Source organism: Cloeon dipterum, chromosome 1 (genome assembly GCF_949628265.1).
Source record: "Cloeon dipterum chromosome 1, ieCloDipt1.1, whole genome shotgun sequence".
Lineage (NCBI taxonomy): Eukaryota > Metazoa > Arthropoda > Insecta > Ephemeroptera > Baetidae > Cloeon > Cloeon dipterum.
In genome coordinates this window covers 10,447,007-10,473,779 of record NC_088786.1, presented here as the reverse complement: position 1 = coordinate 10,473,779, position 26,773 = coordinate 10,447,007, and the positions used below count along the sequence as shown (strand labels likewise).

Here is a 26,773-nt window from a genome sequence, read left to right as displayed (position 1 = left end):
TAATACCTAACACAAAAGTTGTTTATCTAAAATCGCAACTCTTGAAAATGCTGCAGAGTGGAGTGCTAGCTATTATAGATATGCAAAATGCTCGAATTTAAGCCACTTAAACACCGAACACGCATCCCATTATAGGCCTTTCTATCTGAATGACATTGATTATCCTAATGCATTGCATTAGAGTTGGAGCACGCCTGCAAATATCCATGAGATCTGGCACTGCTCGGCCAATAAACCTGATACAGGTGCCAGTTTATTTTCAAAACAATCGTAAAAGCGCGAGCATCAAGTTTTTGCTTCTTTCCAAGCCGCTAACAACGCTGGCACCGTGCTTTATTCGCGCTGAGCAGGAATGAGAGACATGTTTAATGTGATGGAGAGCCAGTTAGCGAGTTCATCTGCTCCGAGATAAAAAGACCTCTCCTGCTGATGCACATGTTTTGAAACACACACACCGCTGCCGACCATATTATTTGATAATATCACTGCAGCAGCCATAGCGAGGCCTCTCCGAAAGGGAATAAAAAAGTTTGCATGAATAAAAGAGTCACGGGTAAACATTATTACGTTGCTGGCACGGGATCCATCATAAATCCCCTATCTGATTTCAACTGCATCATTTCATTATCTGCCCGAAAAACAGCCTCTGTCCTCTCCTCTGGGGATATGAAAAAACACACCACAGATCGCAATCGTAGCAAAGGCCATCAATTCATGTAATTTAATCATTTTTCCCATTCAAAGAATTTTATGTCAGTGTTTTACGCTGTATATTTCTATTTATCACTTCTTTCCTTCCACAATTTTAATTAATGAGAGAAAATGGGGAAATTCGTATATTTTTCCGTTGAATATACCAATGGAAGCTAAAGCAATATTGCATTATATATATGATGTTTTGAATTTAAGGGCCCCTGAAGTGTACGACTGTCGCAATTTTCTATGGATATTGCAACTAGTTGCTAGGACGTAGAAAGGGACAGCAAGAGTTATTTGAACAAAATGTAGGCGTTCTTGCCAATAAACTTAGAATTAAAAATGGTGATGATCGTGCACTTCAGAGGGCCTCTATTAGTCGTTGTTAATTTTCCAGAAAAAAATAAACATGCTGCTTAATTTGTAGCTGCTGGTTGCAATCCTAATTGATTTTGGATTTTTTACATATTAAATGAACAAAATTATCTTAGGTTTTCTTTTCTTTAAATGAAACGGCTGTACACAAATTCACTGTTCAAATATGAAAATGAACAAAATTTTCGTGCTGTCTACTAAAATGTGTTACTGACACGTCATAATGTGAGTGTAATATGCATATTTGCATACAGAGAGTGCTCTTTTGATGAGTATAATTGATATTCATGCAGCCTGATTACTCCCTCTAACACTGTTATCTCTTTAAATTTTCAATTACACAAAGCCATTTTTCACGTCCCTATCGCAAACGCACCTCTGTCGTTTTGTTTACTCTTTTGTCGTGTGCTGTTGATGATAATTTTCGCATGCGGAACCATTGTTGATTCATTTGTATCTGTGCCCAATGCGCGGGAGCTCTAATTGCAAAATCAATGCCATCACGGTCGGGCCACTCGCTGCTTTTTAACTGAGCGTGCAAAAATACAGCCAACCGTAGCGTAATTAAACGCCTGGTGCGTGCTTATTTTTAAAAATCACCACCGTGCATTCCATCGTGCTCTATTCGCACTGTCAAAGCGCTGATTGCTAAACGCTTCGATGAGTGCCCTTCAACGCGCGCGACCTCTCTCAGCGCGCGATAGATCGACATTGCCGCAATTGGTATTCATAACAAGAGCAATCGATTTACCACTTATCATTTTGCGGCTTCGTTACATTTTTTAAAAAATACATTTCAACTGAGAAAAATGAAAGGGGAACTCTACTCTCTGCGTTATCATCGAGAATTGTACCAAATTCGTAAATAAAATGAATTCAGTGTTATTAGCAACGGCTATCTGAGAATTTAGCATTTAGAATGGAATGAGAGTGATGCTTTAAAATGAAATTGAATTTATTTTTGGGAGCTTTTTTATTATTGGACAATGGACATTTAAAAATTAGCTTCGGCCACAATGTTAACTATTTACGGTTGTAAATCGTTGTTCTCAGTCGTTTGTATCAATATTATGGATCCACCCAGTCATTTTTCACGATATTTTTAGCATTTAATAAATTTTTTTATAGTTGGGAATAAATCCGGATTTAAAATAAATATTCGAATCAGTCAGTTTTAAACCATAATATATTTTTTATCATACATAATTCGTAAAATATGCTGCTGGCTGTCATGCACAGAGACCGTAAAATAACGATCAAAATCCTAAATAATGAAATTGAATGATTGTGAATTGAACGCCACGCCACAGTGAAATAAGCTCAGGCTCATTAAAATTACGACTCGTTTCATGCCAGGGGCAATGAACAAGGATTTAATTCATGTTCAAAATACCCGATAACCGATCCAACCATTTTTGTTTCTCTTTGGTGGCAGAGGGAATCAAATTCGAAAATTTCATCATAAAAATGCGGTATATATAGCAGGTGCTGCCGAAAATAAACCAAGGACCCCCGTTATTTCACCGGACAATGCCTGAGCACCACAGTCACATTTTGGCTGCAATAAACCGTTGGCGAGAACGCCATCACGTTGTCACCTGACAAAACGACAGCAGACTAATTGCCACTCAGCAGTGCATTAAATCATTTTGAAAATAGCTAGGCGGACAGCCACAATATTCCAACATAAGCATACATCAGCCGGTGATGTGTGTTTTTGCAGAACGCGCACAAATTGCTTTTACAAATGGAAGAAAAGAGCGGTGCATCCGCATTGCATGCCTATTTGCATAAATCTATTATCTCTTGAGCAAGCGTGTTTATCAGCTGTGTGAATGTTGTTTGCTGCACTGAAGATAATGAAACTCACATCACATGCGAGTTGCTATTGGCCGACTGACGGGTCTGCCGGTACGTTCGGCTAATGCAAAAATGCGCCACGCCCGAGCGTCCGCGCGTGTGGAATTAATTAATCATGAGAGCGGATATATTCCACAATGTGCACCGTGTATAGACTGTATACACACACGCGCCTGTTTGCTTCTACTCTCGCAAACTTTTTTTTTGGATCAAGCTCTCTTGGGGTAGTTCTCTCATTTTCCTTTTTCCTTCCTTTTTTTCTGGCTGGTCAGTAGTGCTGTGCGGGAAATAAAAAGGCCACGTTGTTTGCAGATGCTTTTTCAATCGAGCTAAACTTTTGCCTTATTGACTCACGGATTTAATCGATTTTTATGCTGTGAAAAAACTAAGTTTGTGTATCCTCTCACCTTTGAATTGTTATTGAGTAAATTTAAGTTCTCGGCTCATTATTCACGGAGAGACAAGCATTATTCTAGAATTACGGTCATAATACTTGATTTTATTTATTTAACATTCTTCCATTTCATCTCTATCTTGAAATCTTTTTTCTGTCGCAGTTCTCATGAATTGCTGATGAGATTCAACTTTGTATATTTTAATGCTTCAATTCCTCAAGCAACTCGCTGTAATGAAATGCTGATCTAAGCCCGGAAAAGCAATTTCTTCAACCATTTTACATTATGTATAATAAGGCTCATTTTGAAGGAGGAAATGCATACTTCTGATGTTATGAATTTTTCATGGGCCCGTCTCTATAAATCTCTATCGTGCCCAGAGAGATGACTTGATAGAACCGAAAATAAATTCACCGGGACAAAGTCGAATAAATGTTTTCCAATAAATCGCGTGGCTGAAAATAGCTGGATTTCCCGCTAACTTGGATTTGGTCCAGGCCATCAGGCAGCATAGGCAGGTCCAATGACTTATATTGGAAAGGCACTCAATTTTTTAGACTCATTTCTTTTTGCCATTTTCGCCGACATGGTGGCCAACATAAAAATCGTCTGGTGGTTGCAAAGGCTGAGTTTACCCGGTGTCGTGGTATTTCACGCAAGACTAAACCCTGAAGGCAAAATGCTAAGCCGAAAAAGCAAATCTTCTATTGACACACTACTTATTGGAGTAAAAGTCGTGGGCTTAAATCAATAAAGCAGCAGCTCACCGAAAGCTCCTCTCAGGCAGCAGTGAAAGCTTGCAGAAATTTTCGGCGCTCGGTGTGTTTGCACATTTTGTCGGGAACGGTGCTTTTAAAAGACGCGCCTGCAGCAGCTTTGAACTCGCTCTTCTTGTACGCCGAGAGCAATGCTATATCCTCTCGCAGAGCAAGAAAGAAATCAGCGCAGTTTGCCCAATTTTATTTATTCTGGTTTGTGATTTTAATGTGCACGCCTGAGTGCTCACTTTTATGAACGCACTTTGAATCTGTTGTAAAGCAAAGAAAGTATCGATATGCCTCAATTAACATGAGTGAAAAAATCTCGTAAGTCAGACTTTGCAAGAAGAGTCATTATTTGCAAATGTGATGAAAAGCGAGCGACGTTAATTATTGAAAATCCTGTGAGTCTGCCTCACTCAGTGGCTAAGCTATAGAAGGAGAAATTTCCCATTTACAAAGGCGACACCCAGTCTCCAGACTGTTTTCTTCAGTTTGTTAGCGCGCATGCAACAGTTTCCGTCGCTACCTCGCTGCAATAACTCACTCGCGCGACAGAGAAATGGGTACACGCGGAGAACTTATTCCGATTGCGAGACAAATTATATAACACACGCGCGGGTCTCTTAACGTATGCAAGCAAGCAAGCAAGCAGGAAAGAAAGAATGAATAAAACAGCGGCAGCGCCGATCAGGCGACACCGAATTGATTGGCCACGTTGCGGCTCCAACCTGGCCTGATTGAGGCAGCACAAATCGTTTATTTATTATTCATTCGCACTGGTGAGCCAACAAGAGACAGTCTACCGTGGCTGAATCAGAAGAGTCAAGTGATTAGCAAATATGCTCTTGTGCTGGAAAAGCGAAAAAAATCGAAATGTTGATACAGACTGTGTTATTTGCAGATTCTTTTTATGTGCAAATACAATGTGATGCATGTCCAGAAATGTAAACTATGGCTTTACCAGAGCATATTGGCTAATGTTTAAACTGTATGAAATGTGTTGAACGTGTGGAGCTATAAAAGGCCCTCATTTTTTACTCGTTTTTGTGTGCTTCTCTTTTTCAAATTTGAGGCAAATTTTTCATCAATTCAACAAGGTATTTGAAGTTTCGGCTTTCCATCAGATGATGGCAAAATCCAACCAAAATTTTATTATTGTATGCCTAATATTTACAACTAAGCTCGAATTCCACAACTGGGCAGGCCGCACAAACTGCTATGTCAAATATAAACACTATTTAGTGGGGATGTCGTTGCGTGGTCTTATTGTGAGCAGCATGGTTTAAAACTTAACCCAAGAAAGACGCAGGTGCTCGCTGCCGACTCAGACAGAAATACCGAAAAAACGGCACTTGCATAAGACCACATTAAAGTTCAACCAACATTCGTTAGCACCAATGCCCATCAAACGATAGATTTTCCCGTGCTGGTTCAACCTGTCTTTGAAATAATTAATTGAGCTACTCCTTGCGAGATGTTAGTATACAATGTTTCTAAAGTAACTTTCGTTTTTTTGGTGCGCATGTAGCCAAGTGCTAAATGAGTAGCTTTTGATTTAATTGTATTCCATTGGGTGGAGCAACCCACCGCAAAATCGGACTCGTAATCATATGCTGCCTTTTTGCCTTGGCTGGCATCAATATAGTTAAGGTTAATTTTCAAAATTGGGCCTGATCTAAGGTTTCAAATTGAAATTGAGGTGTAATTCTGACACAACTAATTAAAAAAGCTATTTCATATTGGTAAAAAAGCTGTAACTTACCCAAAAAAACCAGTAATCAGGATTAAGAAAACCTGTGATTTGTGAAAGTATTGTGTTTATAAACGAGCTTTCCACGAGTAAGGACTCGACGCAATATTTTTAATCAAAGCTTAATTATTATAACCGTGTAACATAACTAATTTCGTTAAACGGGGTAGCACTTGTCACACCAATTGAAAGCAATCACGTCTTATTCTAATTCAGCAGATTGGTCACAGCTGCAATGAATTCACTGTGTCTGTTCCGCGACGTAAGATCCGGGCAAGTGTAATAGTTTCGCAAAAGGGCTGTTCCGCAACAGGGCTGCATTATCTATAGGGCGCGAGAAGGCAAAAAGGTCTGAACGCAAAACGCCCAGTGGGAATTCAGCAAATCGACTTTGTCAGTAGCGGCTATACCATTTCCTCCTCTGCGTGGCGCCACCATTGTCTAAGTCACTTCGACTTAAAGCGGATTGTGGTGCACGAAGCATAAAATATGTAGATTCGCTATTACAGCCGTTGGAACAAGAAAGAATACAATTTAGTTGGAGATAACTCTCTCAAGAGCTCCGGGAAAAACACGGGCCTGCCGCTGCTTCAGGATGTATGTAGGTACTCACGTGCCGCGTATGTTCGCATGAAATATACGTACGCTGATGCACATACGAGAGACATGAGTAGCAAAACCGCACACGTACAAATGTATGTATGAACGTATTTGCACAAAACGGCAGGCGGGCGGTCGCAAGCCACAATTCGCAGGATCCGTGCAATTCGCGCCATGGTTGAAATGAAAATACCATAGAAGGAAACACAGCTCAAGCATCATTCCACTGCAGTTGACGTCATCCGCACTCGTGCGCAGGAAAAATATCTTTTCAATGCCCTGCGTAGGGAAATGAATAGGATTTTAATTTGAAAAGGAGCTCTCTCTCTCTCTCTCTCTCTCTCTCTCTCTCTCATCTATAGAACAACATTCCTTTTTTCGCTTTATTATGCGATCCATCAATTAAATTGTACCACTCAAAGAGAAATAAAATTTGAATTGAAGCTCTAAACTAAATGTAAGACCTTTCCCATAAAGTTATAACACCGGAGAGGCTTCTAAAGGGAAAAATTACCTTGCATCGCACGTTCTCGCACTACAAATAGCAGCAGTTTCAATCTTTAAAGCCTCATTATAATGGTATTAGTACTCTATCTGCTAAAGAAAATCAGCACTGAAGCAATCTGCAGAGGGATTTGCTTTATCGGCCGTTGAAAACGATTTTATGCACTCGCTGTCACTTGCTGAGTGCAATACAAAATTAAACAAACCACGGACTCTATGAATACAACCACTCACCATCACTTCCTTTCAACTCTTATCTTAAGCCACCGGTCCAGAATGTAGAATATTTCATTTTTACATTATTTATGGAATTAGGTCATTCCATTTCTTTCATTAGATAATTTTTTCAAGTTGGAATCTGCTAATTAGCTATTTTTTTGGCTACCTGTTATTATTTCGAAACACATGTCCAAACACCTTAATACGGGCCAGCAATATCTGATACACAGCTTTAGTTGACACATGTAAATATCTCACAATCAAGTAATTTGTTCGTCATGCGAACATGTGACAGCACACAATTTAAATCGTTATCATCCACGCAAAGCAAAAACGTTTGCTGGAACCAGACCGCATTGAATTTGTAAAAATACGTGTGACCGGAGCCAAACTGGATTGCTTCCAACCTGGAAGGCAAATGGCTGCAGAAAAATATATCAATTTCCACGCGAGATCGGTTGTTATTGCGGTAAGAGCACCTGCAAATATTGCTTCGTGCTGCGCAATCTGCATCGCAAAGTAATGGAAAGAATCGAACGTAATGATGCGGCATATAGAGAAATTTCATTTCGCTCTGTATACGAGGTAAAACAATCGTATGGAAATTCCAGTTGGTCGTGTGTACGTGACAGCGACCACCGACAGGAGCTAGGATGGGTCGCAAGGTCACAGCAGAGGAGACAGCAAAACTCATCTTGGCGTGACACTCGACCTGCTCGGTGTCAAAACAAATTAATTAGAAGCGAAAGTGGCGCGAGATCGTCCGAGATACTGAGTCGGCGCCACGTGTTTTCCCCAGATAAAAGTTGGAATGGCGCGCATTATTTTTGCCTTCTCGAGATATGTGTGTGCGTGTGCGCGCACTGCTAATGGAGATTCGCAGATCGAAAATTCACAACACGTTATATTTTTAACATACAGAAATCGACAAATAGTTTTGTTTGTATCTCTTTGCTACTATTTAAACCGTAGCATTTAGACAAACACTGGCTTCGAAATTATGTAGACTTAATACTAATATTTAGGGGAAAAGCTTAGTTATCAAAGTAAATAACAATAGGAATTTATCCACAAAGTCTTTTAGATCTGGATGAAATATAATTTTGTTATGTTTTGATCCATAGATTTACCTTGGGCAATTTTGTGTAAAATAACTGCACCGGACTTGACTCCAAAATAAATGTAATTATCATTGGTTTCATTTTCTGAAAATAGGATTTTTGACTTAAAAATTAATTGTTCTGTCAGAATGGCCATTCAGTTTCACAGGGATCGTGCTTAAACTCTTTAAACGTTTGTGTATTTTCACAAACTCGGTATTTTTTGCTGAATAAATTTGTTGAATAAGTTCAACAGACTCTTAAAATCAAGGAAAAAAAATATATTATGGTGCTTATTTTATTGAGGATTGTGGAGAGATTATTCAGGATAACCAGGCACAAGAAAAATTGGATTTTAGATGCAAGAATCGTGCTTGACACTATTGCAACAGGAACATGTCTCAGGACAATATTTCATAGTCGGTTTTGAAACGGTCAATTTGCTGTTTGCCGACTTTTATGTCCGCGTGCCTCCTTTAAAGGTCTCTGGTGTGCAGTATAAAAGGGTGTGCGCGCAGCCTCTCGCGTGCCTGCGACTATTAGGCCTCGCGCGGCATAATGTAGGCAGATATTGACGCCATCGGTACTTTATACACTCCCGCCAGACACAATGGTGCAACTTTTAAAATGAAATATGATCCAATTTCGTTCGCAGAGCGAGCGAGCAAGCACGCTCCGATCGTGCGGGAGGAAGGTTCCGTCAAACTTTGCTGTCGATTTGCTCGTGATTTTACGACCGCCGCTTTTGTGGCCGAAATTTGCGCAAATATCGTAGCTGACGACAAAGCTTTCAAAGTCCGCGCTGAAAATAAACTTAGGATTTGATGTTAGAGAGTTTCGAATTTATGTGTTAGCGGTTTTAGCAGCGGAAAAGGCTGCTTTTTGCCGGAGATCTACTTTTAAAGAGGTTTTCTAGGGGAACGATTGCAAGTTAAAAACTTGCCTTTTTATTGCTGAATGCCCTTTGAGAGTCGTAAAAACTGACTTTTGCGCTATCCCAGAAAATCGCATACATAATTGTATTCACAGCTTGATAGTTCCGCAGGGGACATTTATGATTTTGTTCTTGTTCCAAATACGCCACGCTGCAATGCAACCTGTAATGAGCTCTAAGCATGTGACGCCTTCCCTTATGAGGCAAAAATCTCTCTGCTCGAGCACACAGAACAATTTTTTCTACCCTATTCGTAGAAGGAATTTTGACAAGTTTCCACGACGCTGATTAATCACAAAAATCGTGCGTAGTAGTCAGTCGGCTTGGAGGCAGTCAGGCTTTTAGAAGCCGTCGTAAAGATTAAGGTAATTGATCAACGACTTCAACTTTGAAATATATGTTTGTGAACACGCGCGACCAGCTCAAAACACGCACTATTTGTCCAGGCGTAATTGTCGCCTGTTATGATTTTGATATGCGGTGCAACCAGGTCAACGAAAGAAACAACGCTTCTCGTGTGTGCCACTGTATAAACTAATCCGGCTATTAGGCACTAATGAAGTTAGATTCCAACCTTGCTGGTTGACAGAAAGGAATTCTAATTGATATGATCAAATATGGTCGGTAAAAAGTTTGGTAATTTCTTTCAAAAACGTTCCGTAAATTTATATGTTAGCTATTCACGATAGTTCCATGAATTTTATTCCAAAATCCAAGTTCCTGGATTGCTTAAAAAAACGATGTATTTTTAAAGCAAAAAAACACTCTTTTTGTAGCTTTGAACATTTCTCATGCACATTATCCGATAAAGCTATGAAATGCTGAGGCGAAAAGAAAAATCTAGGTATTTTATTGCGGCAGCGATGGTGTCGTCAACCCTGTAAGTCAGCCAGAGAGCCTGTAATGCAATTTTATTCGCTGCTCTGGATTCTATATTCCTGCGTTTTATTGCGCAGTGTATGAAACTGGATTCGGCGAAGAATATCAGGTGACTCAAAGAGCACAACATGCTTTGTGAAGAGCTCTTGAAACTTTTGCCTCGCAGCCGCCGAGATGTGCGAGCAGCCAACTTTCGTCCGCAAAATCATTATTTAGAATGCCGCCACTTCGTTAGTATGTGCCTGCTGATATTGATCGCCTTAGTTTTCTTTGGTAATTCCGCGAGTTTAAACGGCCACCGCTTTTCTCATTGATCCTGGGCACGCATGACGCTCTACCTTCTCAGTTCCTCCTTGTTCTTTGCAAAATGAAATTGATAACTCCTATAATTTTCTTTCCACGACGGCTCGGGAGAGACTTTTGTCCTACAATCGTGAGTCAGAATATGAAAAATACTTTTCTAGCTTTCGTATCATGGTTTATTGTGATATAATTCCATTTTATAAAAGCCCTCATGCCAAGTTTTTTTCCATTTGAGGCTGTTGGTTCTTTGAAAAATTTATTGCGCTCAGAGTAGTTAGAAGACAATAAGGAAACAGTCTTGGATAATAGTTTAAGTACACTCCTAATTAAGAATTTTGCAAGAATTCCAGTACTCAGGAGTTAGGGTTTAAGAGACCGTCTCATGGAAAATTACAACAGCGTTTTAAAGGGTCATAATTGTACCCAAAGGGTTGTGCAATATTATGTTCCAAAGAAGAGCTTGCTCGTTATAGTCTAGAAAGTCAACGGAGCAGATATAATTAAAAAATTTCCCCTAAAATTTTACAATCATCGTTAGTGGAAAATTTAAATTGATAATTGATAATTAATTGTTTATTCCTCTCGACCTTGTATAAAAATGAACTGATGAAGAATTCAAAATACAAATGAGGTGAACATTACATGTTTGTTTATTCTCACATTTCTCACATTTTAGCGAATACGATAATTCGGCTTTTAAAAAGTTCTCTTGATTGCTGTTTCATTTGAAGCATCTCCCTTCTGTCAATACACGCCACTCCACTATTTAATACAACAAACAACAATGTATGCCAGGAAATAAATTAGATTGAAAACCTCTGCAGGCACTGTCGGAGTTAAAAAGCGGCATCAAAAGGCCTGATTAAAAGCATTGAAGCCGTTTCCCCCTTTCAAAAAAAAAAAAAAAAAAAAAAAAATGTCGCTCTGCTTGGCCCGGAACATGAGCTGAAAAGTCAAAAAAGCAGTGGGCGCTGAGATTAAAAAGGCTCGCGTCCATGGAATCAGCACCATTTTGACAAAAAGGGTGTAAAAAGTTGCGATGACCTCTGGCAGCTCGAAAATCAACTCGCACGTGGGTGCATTTTATTCGCTTTCGCTGATGCTTTGGCGAAATCGCGTGAGAGTCGGCAGGTGAGCCATAAATTGGCAGAAGCTCCCACGGGTGCGGCCAATGGCTCCGTTCCCTGTTTCTCTTTGTTAGGTCGCCTAATTTTGTCTTAACTTAACCGTAGGGAAGAAAATCAGAATTAAATCTCCAAATTATCCTCCTTAATGGAAAAGACAAAATCAAGTATTTCATTTGTCTTTTATTTTTCTCTTCACGATTTGAAAACAACGTTCAGTCTGTCTTTCGTGGATTCAACAGTATTCCAAGCTAATCCGAGCTTTGAGACTTGGATTACTGTAGAGATTATATTTATTTTCACACATTCGCAACTCGGACGAAATGAGGGTGCTCTTTCCATCGCAGGCTTGCTGCTGATTGTGCGAGTGTTTCTTTCGTATGGATTTTGCAGGCGGCTCGTGCAGTCGAAATGTGCGATACACACTCCACTTTAATATCGACCAAATGCGGCTGGCTGTACTCACGAAAGTACGTGTGTGTACACTCACCCGCTGTTTTATATCGTACCCACACTTCTTGCCCCGGGAGAGATATACGTGCGTATACCCTCTCAGTAGTTTGTATTTTGCACTTTTAAGCACTGACGACATCGGTCGGTGCCCGAGGATTTACATGAAATAGATCTATTCCTTGTCAACTATTTATATTTTATTAAAAGCGTACTAAAGAAAAAATTTATTGAGGAAAGAAAAAACAAACATCTTAATTAAATCTGTCTACATGTTTCCTGTATTCAATCAAAACTATTGTCTTTTGATAGAAAAAATTACAACAAAATCAATCCCGACAATAAACTAAAATGCGCAACGCTACTCTTGGACCAGTCAGCATAGCAAAGCATAAAGTATACGCATATGTATGTACTTTTCGCCGGCTAATGGATAGACCATGAATCTGGAGGATGGCAAAAACGTCTCCTCTTGACGGAGTTCATGAGAAAAATTTCATCTGGCGTTCTTAATCAGACGCTGGCTCTGTGTAAATTTCATGTTTCATTCGCTGCAGCCGAGTTCATTCTATGCCTCTTTTGTTTCAGGTGAGTGGAGGAGATAAAAACGAGCGGGCGCGCGTGTTTGTCTGCCGCTCTCGGCCCGCCGCTGCAAATAAGGTGGGCAAACAGAACAAAAACGGCTGCCGGAGAATGCGAGCGGCGGATTCGCAAACGCTGTGAAATTGCCCTCAGCCGCCGGTGTGTAATTAAATTTGAAATTTCCTAATCTAAAAAGTTGCGGCGCGGCCGCTCTCGACCGCTTTGTGCCGCGCTTTACGACCCAAAAAAGCAACTCGGCCCGCGATTTCTCCGGCGGCGTGTAGTAAAACTAATTAGATTGCTCAAATTTGTTCTGCACCCCGTTCGTCCGACTCGTTTTATTGCGCTCTTCGTCGGAAACACTCCTTAATAAAAATATCAATTAAAGCGTGATTCAATGAGCAAGAAAATCACCAAACGGCTTGCTGAGTTGGAACAGATCTTTTGAAGTGACGTCGATGGCAAAGCAAACATTCAGAAAGGAAAAACAGATTTATCCGCTGCTAGTAAAGATAATGGACGTGCTCATAGCAATGTGCACATACGCTGTGGTCTATCTATGTGTATATTTGTGTGCCCATTGGCGTCTGGCGTGAATAAATTTCTCGGGAGGAGCAGCGCAAATGTTCTTGCCAAGCCGTGAATGTTGGATTCATCCCGCGAGAAGAAACGCGAGCCATGTCCATTAGCCAGTGGCGAAATGGATTAGCGCGTTGTTTTCGGCTGGTGCTGTCACGCAGCGCGTAATTTATTGCCAAATTACCTGCTGCTTACACCTGCATTAGTCGTCCCGCTATCACGGCGACATCGTAATCAAGAAGGGTTGGACCACCGCACGCAAGCCAACCAGCCAAAGCGGAGACGAGAGCGAGCGGTCCGACCCTGTAATTATATGCAAACAACGACGCTCGCACCCACAAATAAGTCTTGCGCCACACACAAACCTGCGCAATCTTCCAAGCAAGTTCCCTCTTTTATAACTTTATAAACAGGTCGTAAAATTTTAATTGCTGAAAATTAATTGCGCCCTGCTCCTCATAACTTTTGGAGTAAATTCGTCAGAGGTCTGTGTTTCTAAAACATTAAATTAAAATAATTTTTGTGGAGCTAAAGATTTTTGTAACACATGGTCTCCATATTTAAAAAAATGTTGAAAATAATCCAAATAATTTAAGACTTTAACAACTTGAATTACAAATTTTCTATCATATTATTTTGGGAACCAAGCAACCAAAATAAACTGCGGATAAAGAATCAGCTCAAACTGAATCCAGAGCGCGGAGATAAATCTGGAGCAAAAGTCAGCCCGCTCCTAATTATGTACATTCAGCAGGCTGAGCAGCCATTTCTCGAGCAAACAACGAGCTCATGCAAATTACATCGGAAGCAGGCAAACATATTAAGGGGAATTAATTGCCATGAGAAATGCTGCCGGCGGCGCTGGTGGCCCCAGTGTAAATTTAAAAAGCTGCTGCAGAGGAATTTAAAATTCAATTTGGTGACACGTAGCAAGAAATTTGGAGAACAATTGCCTCGAAAAATGGTTTGTTTGCCAACCAGCAAGCCTCATATAGCAGAAAGTCACGAGTTTGCTCCAATTTTATGTCGTGGTTTGGAGCAAAACAGTGAAATTTTCACAGATGTACGTAATGCAAATATGTGGTTGCTATTGCTAGAGTTCTTTTTTACTCGTCCTGGTGGCGGTGAAATTGCGCATCGCTTAAACAAACACTCGAATTTTCACTGGTGCACTGATTGTTTCCCTTTTCTTGCAACAAAGGATATTGAGTTTGGTTGTTGCGCATTTTTACCCCCAGGACAAATTCAAAATTTTTCATACGATAATGTGGCTAATGACTGCCATTTTTGTTCATGATCAAAGAGCTCTTTCACGATGTCAAACAGGACCTTCTTTATGTACATTCTGAACTTTTTTGTTCGTTTCAACGGGCAGAATTTCAAAACGCAGGAAGTATTCAGTTGGGAAGACTGCAAAAGAACATGACACAGTGTGTTGTACCCACAAAATGCGATAATCATAATAATGCAGCGGAAGATGCATGTACAGCGTGTGCTTTTTATCTGGCGGAAAAATTGCCAGCAGACTGGTGCTTTCTTGTAAACAAACTTGCAGCCGCGCTTGCTCCGCAGGCCTGCCTGAAATATTCAAGAGATAAAACTTTTCAAATTTATGCGCTATTATACTCGAGCTCTCTGCTGAGCGCGAACGAAATAGTGCTCGGCACACAACACACCCGTGCTTTCGGCGTCGAGCCTCCGCTGGCTTATTATTAATATCACGCTGCAGGCAGGTGCATCCAGATTAATATGTCATTTTGCTTACTGCACATAACGGGATGCGCTAATTTACGCGACGCCCTCCCCGCCCTTTGCGCACAAATGACTTCTTGTGACCTCAAAAGACAGAAATGTTTGCTGTGCAGTCTCTGTTGTCTTTAGTGTGCAAGTCTATTATGCTAAGCATGTTAAAAAGCATCTTATGTTGGGTTTTCAAGTGTAATAGGTTTGTGCAGCCATTGGAATGAATTGAAAATATTATGAATATCTCTTTCAACGCCAGCAAAATGTGTTATTTTTCTCTTATCTTAATAAACCTTTAAAATTCAAAGGTCGGTGGAACTGTCATGTCGTTCTTATCCAAATGTGTAATTTAAAAAATAGGAACTTTTAAAATATATGCGTTGGATGTTTTTCTAACCTTGCAAAATTCTGCGGAGTATTATATTATTTGAAAGGGGTTTTCTTGACAGTTTCTGACGGATCAAATCATTTCCAGATCGCAAAATAGCAAAACCGTCGTACGGATTCTTTTGAAAAGTCGCTTGCCATTCAAGCACCGCGCTTATTAATAATTTCCCGTCTACCACACTCCCAACACACTGCCATTTCACCCCCTAACCAACCGTTTCCGCCCCCTGCTTCGTTAGTAAGGCAGAAAAGAAAGAAAAGAAATGCACGTCGATCGCAACGGTGCGCGCCGTAAGTTATTCGTAGCGGGCGGTTGGCTTGTCCCGTGCACACACAACACAAGTAGTCAGCCTCTAAATTGCCTGCGTAGTACATGCTAAATTAGAATTTAAATTGCCGTCAGGGAAACGTGCATGCATGGAAGCGAAGGGTGCATTTGATTAGGAGTGTGCGCCGTGCGGCTGGCCTAAATAGCAGCTATTTACCTTCAAATGAAGCGAAATCGGGCTATCTCGCTTTGTTCTTGCGTTGGCTCACCTGCCACTCGCCGGAAAGAAAGATTAGCATTCCGCCGGCGTCCTCCAGACACTCCCAATCTGGAGCAATTGGCAATTTGCATACGATGGGGTCGGTGAGGCGGCGAGAACAAATCGTTTCAAAATGACAACTAGCGTTTAAAGGTTAAAGAAATTTTTTATTATTATGAATGGCCATTGTTTTATAATGCTACGACCTGACGTCAAATTGATATCTAGATTCAAATCAAATTTATTACGGTAGTAAATTAAACTTTTTATGTATTTATTTTATTTAGTTAGCACAATTTAATATTTAAAAATAGCAACCCTATGCTTATGAAATTGCAGCGTTCACTTTTAGAAACATGATTTGTGAACTTTATTACACATTTTCACACACCCGCTTTTAGCCACACAAGTGTAAATAACCAAATTTAACGCACTGCGAACATGAACAGGTCCGTGTTAGCGTGAGGTGCGTTAAAAATTTCCAAAGACCTTATCCGGCCACCGCTCGGCGCTCACCATTAGGCCGAGGGGTGGGCAGGGGGCGAGGGGGCACACACGCTCTTAAAAGTTTTACGATTTCACTTCTGGCACGTGAACTCGAAAATAAAAAGGCGTCGTCGTCTGCGTGCCTCTGCCGGCGTAATAATAGAAAAGGTGTGGTAATTGTGTTTTTGCCTGTAAATAAGCGGGCGCGGAATATCTCCCACGTTATTACCCAAGTCACCACTTTATTACTTGGCCCGTGTGTTTTATAATCCACGGCCGTTAGTCGGCGCGCGCGCTGCACAAGTGGCGAGAGGAGACGACTGCACACCACGGGCCTCGTGTCGTACTTTCTCGGCTCGTAAGCCTCTTTTCGGGCAGTAAAAACGGCGCCGCCGCGCCATTTTTTACCCCTTTTATCGCCCCTTCCGCTAATGAAACTTAATTATTTCACGAATCTGGCCGGCGATCGGGTGAAGAAATAATGCTGTTCGAATGAACAGCGTGTCAGCACGAAATTTTGCCGGGAAAATACCGATTCTGACCCAAGATTTCCAGAAAATAACTTTGATTTGATAGAAAGCGCTGACATGCGAAGGCAAATTATCGTGCATTGTTTACTTGGAATGTCGGAGAAAACTGAAATATTTGCTTGTTGCCACTCAGTATGATAAATATCTAGTCTGGAATGAAACCGATTGCCTCATTAGTTTTCATGTGAAGAGTTTAGAGAGTAATATACTTTTATTTGTCTTCCTTTTTATTTACATATTATGCTATTTCTGATTTCAATATTGTTCTTAGTGGATTCTCAGGTGTTAAATATTTAATGAATGCTCAAGACAAATTCCTTTCAATCCAAAATTTAAATGATCATAGTGGCGTATTACCCATATACAGTTTAGCTATTTGATATCTGAAATTAAATAAACAAAAATGTCGGGTAGTGAAATTTAGACCCGGAGGCTGTGGACGGTATAGTAAATTCGAATTAGATTTGGGGATAAGAAAAAAAGTCGGCCAAAAAACGAATAAATCTTGTTACTCTACAGATGAGCATGGAAGGAAAAAACATTTAAATCATCAAAAAATATTTAGCCCAAAAGGAACATGAAAGAGACTGGCAGATAGTTTTGTGGAGTAATTGATATTTTCTACATCAAAAAATTATGTTTATCACAATCTTCTTTCTTTGAATTAGACGAAATCAGCCTGTGCAAAAATATCATATCACATATTGAAAAATATACATGCTTTCAAGCGCTTGATTTTGTATGAATATTTCATGAAAATGTATGAGACTGCGTTGCCTGGACAACAATAACAAATTATATCGTCAGACAGAAACTACAAATAACGCGGAAATAACGTTTCAAAAACATAAGTGTTTTTATACCTATACAAGCGAACCCGTTTAAGCAGCTTTTCCCTCAAATCCGCATGAATACAGAGAGCATTTTTTGCAACTGCTGAATAACAGAAGGGCGCGGCAGGCGGAGAAGGGAGCATAATTCAATCGGTGGTGCGTGATGCGTTGCGTTGAAGGGCCGTTGGAGCGGCACAATGCCATCAAGATTGACTCTGGCGAAACGTCAGCCAGCCAGCGGGAGAACACGTCAGAATCAATACGCAATTTATTCGGACGCCAATCGGATACGCAATAAATACACACAGGCGCTGGAACGTGTTACGCAAAACATTTATTTTCGGCGCGGTTTAGCAGTCAATGGATCCAGATGCGTTCGCCGGAGGGACGACGACACGGCGCAAAATATTATTTCGCAGAGTACACGCGCGGCCAATATTGTTTCACTGGTACGCGGGCGAAAAAGCGACACGCACTTTTGCCAATTGCGAAAAGAGCGATCCTGCATTTACACGATCTGTTTTATTTAACAAGCTCGCGTTCGTTCCAAAAATTCGCTAATGAAACTGAACTTTATTAAAGTCCAGTCTTTATTTCCGCAATGGCGCCTCAATAGCAGGCAGTACACAAATACTAAAATTCTGTTTGTTTGTGAAACAATTTGGACATTTCCTACCATCAGAGGCAAATAAAATGAAAAAACATATATTTTTTAGTTCAGCCTGTCAACGTAAAATTGAAATTGACTGATTAGTATTTTTGTTGTATAACCCGGTTACGTGGAATGAAAGCTCATTTTCACATCATTGTCACCACTTTGCACGCTCTGAATCGATATTTTGAATCCACTAGAGTCAATCCGTATAATTTCAAAGTACAAGACGCTCTTTGAGCCCAGCTTTATACATAATCATTGGGCCAATTGAGGCGAATTTTCAAAGATCGACAACATAAGATCTTGGCGCAAGCCTCTAACATGTTGCCAGCCGTAATTCCACTTTGGAACTGCTCCTCCGCCTCCTTCTCCTCTCTCAAGAGAATTTGAGAGGATCACGGACAATTGGTGGGCCAGTTTAATCGTAAATCAATTCCACGGCTGTGCAGAAGGAAATTCGCGTCCGGCCGTGGTGGCGGAGCTACGTCGGTGGCGGCGACGGGTTATATATGGTTTCGGCAGCCTAAGCAGCACCATCTCGAGCTGCAAAATCCGCTCCTCTCGAGTCAAAGGACGGCTATGCATAATGCAGAGCAAGCGAGCGGCTGAAAACTAATTCGACCTGCCTTCTTCTGGGCAGGAAACAATTCTGCAGCCCGCGTCCATAAAACTTTGGTCATTATCGGAAGGGCGGACACGACCCTTTTGCCCGCGACAATGACTGCATATGTTGGGCCCGAATGCAAATAATGCTGGCGCTCTCTCGCCAACCCGCGCGCATCTGTGATGAATGCATTCATTTCCACAGTAATTTTTAAGCCGCCGCCGGGGGAGTTTCACTTGTTAGCGCGTGTGATGCGATAAGCCGACCGTTCTGACTGCTGTCAGCGAGCTGCGCGTCCTTTCGCCACTTTCCAAGCCGAATATGTGTGCGCGCTCGAGATACACAGGCCCACACTGTGTGTAAATGAATCCGCCAGATAAAGTTGCAAACACATACACTCGCGTTCATACTGTTGCCCTTATTAAGTTCATAATTTTGCGCGTAAAGATGGCGCAGATAGGGGGAAAATTTAATGATGCGGCCGTCGCATTTTGCAGTATCAAACGAGACTTTTGCATCTGCTCCCCAAAACTGAAGGGCACGGCAGGAACCAACCGCAGAAACGCGTGATTTTATGCGTAAATGGCACTCATTTTTTTAATCTGTGGTTGTATATTAAGTACACATGGTGTTTAATTTTAATATTTTATTTTACAAGTTGGAGGTTTAAAATGATGAGCAGCAATTTTTTATTCAAAACATTTACAGTGAGAGCTCATACAAACTAATGAGTAAACTCGAAAGGAGTGTTTTACGGAGTGGTTTATGTTGCGAAAACGAAGATACATATTTTTTTCAAATTTCAAGCTGAAGTATGAGCAAAAGGTGTATTTCGCCACAAATACATGCTCTAAAACCGTATCAGCCTATTTGCTAAATATCCTTTTTTTGCTAAAAACCCAGATCTAAGCTACTCCCAAGAATATTTTGTTGAACTTTGTTGCCTGTTAAAATGTCCTTCTCTGCACACTAATTTGCCTAGCAGTTAGTTCATTGAATTAATACTTCAATATGAGCACCGTCGAGTGCTCTCTCATGGCATTCACCAATCATGCAAATCCGTAAAAGTTTAACCACGTAACTTTTCAATTACATTCAAATGTTGGTGACGTAAACCTCGTGGGTGACTGTACGAATTTCAAGGCCTTTGTTAAAGCCTCTCGAGTGCATGTAAATAGGGGCAGGCATATTAAAAATATACCATGCATAGCAAATGCGCGCATGCATTTGTGTTTAGAAAGAGTAATTAATTCCCGGCAGGAGCGGCGTTGATTAGACACCAGGCCCAGGCTGCGTATTAACGAACGGCTCTTCAGCCGGTGTCGCACTCGATTTGCATGCCATTTCGCAGTCACGAGCAATTTCATTCATGCAAATTTATGCGAAAAATGCGTCGCCGCGGATTGGGCGGCGGTTCCACCCGCGTGTCGAGGGCAGAGTCACTTATTTACATTTCACCGCCGCCGACTTAATGAATAAGGGCACATCGTGCGGGTAGCCAAATTATTTTCGCGAAAATACGCCCTCTTATTCAACCTTTCCGCTTGGTGATCCATCCGGAAGTCAGATGCTCTTTCCCCTTTCCATTCATTTAAATATTTATCCATTTGGGCGTGAATAGGAGACACAAATAATTAAGCAGGAAAGTTTTAATTTTTTAATTTGATTTGTTTGTTGAAGTAAATTAACGTGTGCAACATTTTTTTGTTTTGGAAGAAATATATGCTTGGGAATTTTAATTGATTTATAATTTTTTAGGTATAGCATTAACAGTTAATTTAAATTTCCGATACAAATAGCTAACTAATTAATTCATGTAATTATCCTTCCCTAAGCTTTCATCGATTTGAGTGCTACATAAAAAATAATAATCCAGGCACAAATTTGCAATAGCTGATGAAACAAATTTACATTTAACCTAATCACCATTACCGTAACGACCATAAAAATGACAGCATGATTAAATTTAAATGAGATTTCCAATTTATCAGAGTGGTTTTTTGCCAAAGCTTTTTGAGCGCATGGAAATCAACGTTTCTCGCAAATTGAAAGAGTAAAGAGGCAGATGGCGTGGTCGAAAATAAAAAGACCGCTCACTCAAAATGTGTCGTGCGTCGCGCAATAAAAGACGCAACCTCGCATAGTCTCGGCCAACAAACAAACCCGATGGAACGCACGCGATTCACGCCGCTGGCGAAATGAAGCGCAGCTTTTCCTGCGTCCTTCGGACTCCCGTACAGTAAATTTCGCAGGCGGCGATGTGTGCCGAATGGACGTGATTACGAAAATCACTCTCCCGGGCCCCAGAGGAAAATTCGCACCGCCCCTTCTTCTCCCTATTGCTGCAAAAAGTTGGGTCTGTATTGGCTATATTGAAAGTTGGAATGCCATTTGTCATTCGGGCCGTAACCACCTAATAGAGGGCGACGGCCAACTGTGGACAAAAAGTTGCGGCAGCGCAGCATGACTTTTATATATTTTCGGACCGTCATGTCGGTCCAAGCGCCGCGTCAGTCATGAATAATGTATGAGCTAGGCGCAATGTACACATCAAAGCTGAAACCTTTAATTCAATATCTGATTTTTTCCCCATGCCAAGTTAACATGGGCTAATATATCGTGAAAATTAGCACCGATTTTTGGATGTTTGAGAAGATTTGACTAAAGGATTATCCTGCATGATAATTAGTATACTTAATTAACTCAAATGTTTTGAGCAATTACATACAGAGTTACAAAACTCACGCAGCTTTTGCAACTATATTTTATTTGTTGAGAAGAGGCAAAAAATTGTTACAGTATTTAATTTAATTTCTGTCTTCGCTTTCTCTTTAGAAAACCCTTTTTATGTGTGCTAATTTATCAACCAAATAAGATGCAAAATTGGCGCCCTCTCCCAGCCATATTTCACGCACAACTTGAGATGTAAATATTCTGCGGGCCTATAATAATATTCGCCTGCTGCTGGTGGTGTTGGTGCCGCCACGACCACGAGAGAGTAAATAATGCATGTGCCGCGTTGCCAACAGAATACGAGCCTTCATTTTTCACGTCAGATTAAGCGGGGGTGAAGGGGGTTGCTGGGCTGGTAATGACGACACCGTCCTCAGGGAGGATTTCTCAATCTTATTAAAAAAGCTGAAAAATAGCGGCGAGTTCAAACTCGGACGCGCGCAATTTGTTATGCTCGCCGCTAATGTGACGTAATAATAAGAGTGCGCCATACATAACCCGTGCATGCGTGCGTACAAGGGTACGGGGTAGAAACGCACCTTGCCTCGCCGCTGCCGTCGGCCGGACCTGTTTGCGCGTGACAGAGACAAACGGCGCACTCAAATTGCACGCGGCAAACTTAATTTATGGACTCGCAGCCATTTGACACTCCCAACACGTTGAGTGGCCCTGTTTTGAGTCGAGTTGCCTTGCCTGCTTGCCGGGTTGCGCGCAGGGCTCCGCCGTGAATTCATTTTGCGGACCCGGCTGTGCATCAGTGGATTAAAATTCGGACGCCCACTGCGCCTGAATAATTTACTCCACCCTTTGCTGGTGCTCTCGGGGCCACGTGCAGCGCTCGTTTGTCAGAGTTGCAAATTGAGTGAGATGAGAAAAATGCTAGTTACGACACGTGAGTTATCATTTGTCGAGGCAAGATTTCACCTGGCGAAATCTAAGTACAGTCATCACGGCCATAAATGAAATCCTGCGGCAAACGAATATTCTGTTATATCCTAAGATTTCATTAAGGTATTTTATCTATGTGTGTGCGCGCAGAGAGTGGGAAGTATAAAATAAATAAGTCTGTATTTTGTCATGAAATACTCATTCTAGACTAATAAAAACCAGTCAAGAAACCACGAACAGGCACTTGTTATTTCATTTGGAAATTTTGTTTCTCGCTGTTTGAATTTTAATTCCGTCGTAAATAAATCATGGCTAGATTTGCAGAATTTTGATTTTTTTCTGGTAGCCTATAGGTCAGATTCAGTTTAATAATTTTCTATCTTTTAAGAGCAAAAATTCATCGATGCAATTGTCAGTTTTGTTGTATCCCAAATATCCACTCAGATATTTGTTACATATTCATTAAGTTTCAGTTACTTTTTAATTTTATGAGTTTATATATTTTAGATGTTCTTTTGAAGGTATGTAGATTATTTTACAATAATTATTATAGGCAAGAAAAAATAATTTTTAAATTTTATCTTCAGGAGTAAAAATACATTCTTTCAACCAAGTTTAACCACTCGTATAATTTAGCTGCAAATCCGACTATTTTAATCATACAAGCATGGTGTATAATATTTTCTGTAAAAGTAAACTTTAAAATTCCACAGCCCCACCAAAGATTATTTTCGTAATTATTCTTTCTTTGCTGTAATGGGAGTACTGTCGTTTGTCACAACAAACCCGATCATGGGTGAGTGCAATCAAAAAGTTTCGCAACGCTGACTACAGAAAAAGCCAATCAGCGAATGTGTTTCGTCAATCGCTCGGCGTTGTTCAGATTTTCAATCATGCATTTATGCAAGCCAGCTGCAATAATTAGCGCAAACATTCGCCGACCGACAACAAGCAAAGTCAATCCTAGTCGTGTGCGAGCGAGTAATAACATTTTTTAATTAAACCGTCAGCCTGCACTGCGAACGCAAACGTTGCGCAAAACACACGCTCAGCAGGCGGCGCTTTTTGATGAGAGAGCCAGCTAGTGGCTTTTTTCGAGTGAATTGCAAATATTGATTCGCGATGATTTCGGTCTGGTAACAAAAAGCAGCAATAATAGCGACTGAAAGGCAGGACCATGACTGAAGTGTGCCGACCCAAATGGAGCTGATTTTGAGGGCTCCGAAATGGAAATTTCATCGCCAGCCCTCTTGACAGATAAATTTGTCGAATATTCCAAATAGAGCTGGACACACATGTGATTGATTGAGCCAATTTCATGCGATTCTTTCCGTGTAACTTCAGCGTCGAGCCATTATTTCAACGTCAAGCAGCGCTTTTAATTACAAATTGAGGTGACACAGGTCCTGAATTAATGTTTTTCATTTGGAGTTCAGCCAAATAGAATCGTAAATGGTGGGGGATAAAACTGGAAGCAAGAAAATAGACATGGTTCCTTTTTGTTTGCCTAGTTGAAAGACCAATAATTTATTATTCACGTCGATTAATGAGAAAAATGTTATCAGCTGGAAATATCTGTCAGGACAAATTTCCCGCCGCAATGAGAAATTTTAGAAGGCAGATATTTATTCTGCTCCTAGTGAAGCACTCGCAAATTTCGAAAGACCTTGAGTAAACAGTGAATTTCTAAGCCGAAAGGAAAATTAAGTTTTAGCCACTTTAGTTAAATCTCTCTTAGTTTGTTGATTTTTTAAGCCGTGAGTTCGAGACAAATTCGATATAATTTTATAGAAGGTCATGCTACATTTTTGAAAGATATTTCTTTTTAGATGAAGTGAGCGACAACAACTTTATAGACTGTAATAAATAGTGGCTGTGTGCTAATTTATGCGGCGCCCACCAGGCAGAGGAAAAGTGCTAATCACGATTTAATTGCCGGAGCACGCAGGCTGGATGGGCAATTGATGTGGCTGCCGCAGAGATAAATGCCGAGACACTCGCCCGTTGATAATATTATTGACGTCTGCCGCTGCTGCAATTTGAAATGGGGTTACAATTTTTAAATCTTTATTGAAACTCATAGAAGCAGAGAGAAATAGAGCAAATGCGATCGCAATCTCGGCCAAAGGACGCAGATCCATCGGAGTTAATACCTCTGGTCTGTACTTAAGCCAGAGTAATGGCGATAATTCGAGATATCAGTCTTGGTTGAACAAGAAAAGCGTTCGTTTATTACCTCCATAACCCTTAGGCTGGCGAAACCGCAGATGAAGACGTTCTAGCGGAAATTAGCGCCGAAATCGACGGGAGAAACGGCAGTAACCATCTCACAATGCAAATCGGGCCAAAATAAAAAAGAGTCGCAAAGGCAAAACGACCGCTTTTTCTTCTCATCCCCTGCTGCGACGAGAAAAGGAACATTGTGTGCGAACGAGCCGAAAATTAAATTGTTTGCGGAGCGAGAGAGTAGAGAAGAGCGGATCAATTGTGGATTCGGAAGGCCCATTGACGCGCGCTTGCCGAATGAGAATGGCTCTTTCTCGCTCGCACACAATATCTCGAGTTGGCACGTCGCGAACTATTCCTGGCATTCAGCAGCGATTCAGCTGGCGCGCCGCGAATGCAGAGCTCACGGCCCACCAGTGGCAAAGGGAAAAACGCCAATAATTATTCCGCATCGGACGGACGTACGTACGAACGGACGGGATGGCCGCCGCCAGCCAAATAGCGATTGAATTGCCGAAAGGAAGTCGCCGGCTGGCAATTAACGCCGACGCCCATTCACCCACCATTCAGGAAAAGGCAGCAGGCGCTCGCGAAGTCCTCGGTATTCTGCGCTCTCCACCTCGCTGTGATTAGAGGTGCTCACTGCCTGGGAACAATAGTCACCATCGACCAGCTCGATGCAAAATTACTCAGAACTGGTCTATAAAGGTTTTGTAGGCAAATCGCACAAATAAATTTTACTCCGATGTGAAAATTTCAGTATAATTTAATTTTCAATTCAAATGATTTATTCTAGAGTGGATTTCCTTATTAATGTTTGGGAATGTTCGGGTATTGTTTCTGGTCTTTTAAGGAAAATAGTGTCTGGTATTGTGGTACACGCATTGTTTGATAATACATTATTAAGAAAAAAGGCAAAATTATCGATTTTTTAAGTATTATTAAGTAACAATCATTAATAACAATACCATTATTTATTAAACTCAAATTGCAAATCTAACTTTTCGGCATGACTTAGCAATTTTCTCGACGGTATCATTTTGAGAGCTTTTTATCAAATCTGCTTCGTTCGACCGGAAATTTGTCTCAGTCTGATCAGTCTGCTCTTCCATCACTTTGATTTTAACTAATTTCATTGAAGAGACAGACTCAGTAGCTAATATAAAAGCAGGTTTCAAACGGTCTACACTGACATTTTTAAATCTAGTTTGAATCCCATCTGTTCGGCCAGTTTTTCAAACAGATAAGAAATGAATTGTCTACCTTGGTCACATACCACAGTCAGAGGACAACCGAAACGGTAAATCCAATTTTCATAAAATACTCGAGAAACGGTATCGGCAGTAATGTCGGTTAATGGAATTGTCTCGGGCTACCGGGTGTACCTGTCAATGACTGTCAAGAGATATTTAAAACCATCTGAATATGGTCAAGAGACCAAATCGACATGCAAAGATGAGAATCTGTGTTCTGGCAGGGGAAAACTTTGTAATGGTGTGCGATTGTGCACGTGGATCTTTGACGTTTGGCAAGCAAGACACGCTTTTGACCACTCTGTGCAGTCTTTCTTCATTCCTGGCCACACAAATTTTTGAGTAATCATTCTCACAGTGGTTTTAATACCAGGATGGCTTAGTCCGTGCATCAAATCAAACGCCAGTTTCCTAAATTGTGAAGTGACAAATGGTCTAATTTTTCCATTTGTGCAATCACACCAAACTCTCAAATCTGAATTTGGCAGAGGGTAATCAAGAAGTTGTAATGCAGATTTCTCCTTGCGTGCAATAGCAAGTTCTGCGTCACTTACTTGAGCTTGCGCCAGTTCCAGAAGTGGGAATCTTGCTGTGATCGCTGCTAGTCTCGACATAGTGTCCACGACAATATTGCAATTTCAAGACATCTTCACATCCAACTTGATTGGATCATGTTCATCTTGTTCAGGAAATACTCTCTATTAAATAGATATATCGTTATACAACCTACGCTTCATAACTTGGTAGTTTTGTTGGAACTTAACACTTTACACAAGTAAGCTCACACATTGTTTATG

The 26,773-nt window shown here is 40.9% G+C and overlaps 1 protein-coding gene across 8 annotated transcripts in view; it reads left to right on the top strand.

Annotated features, from left to right (window-relative positions):
• LOC135934018 (pseudouridylate synthase RPUSD2-like) overlaps nucleotides 1-26,773 on the top strand; it is a 179,111-nt gene that overhangs the window by 71,751 nt on the left and 80,587 nt on the right. For 4 of the 8 annotated variants that reach the window (XM_065475510.1, XM_065475509.1, XM_065475514.1 and 1 more), the window contains one exon: nucleotides 12,539-12,610. The exons of the other annotated variants lie outside the window; for them this stretch is intronic. In XM_065475510.1, the coding sequence (XP_065331582.1) occupies nucleotides 12,539-12,610 (72 nt within the window). The remainder of the gene's footprint in view (nucleotides 1-12,538; nucleotides 12,611-26,773) is intronic. 8 annotated transcript variants of the gene reach the window in all.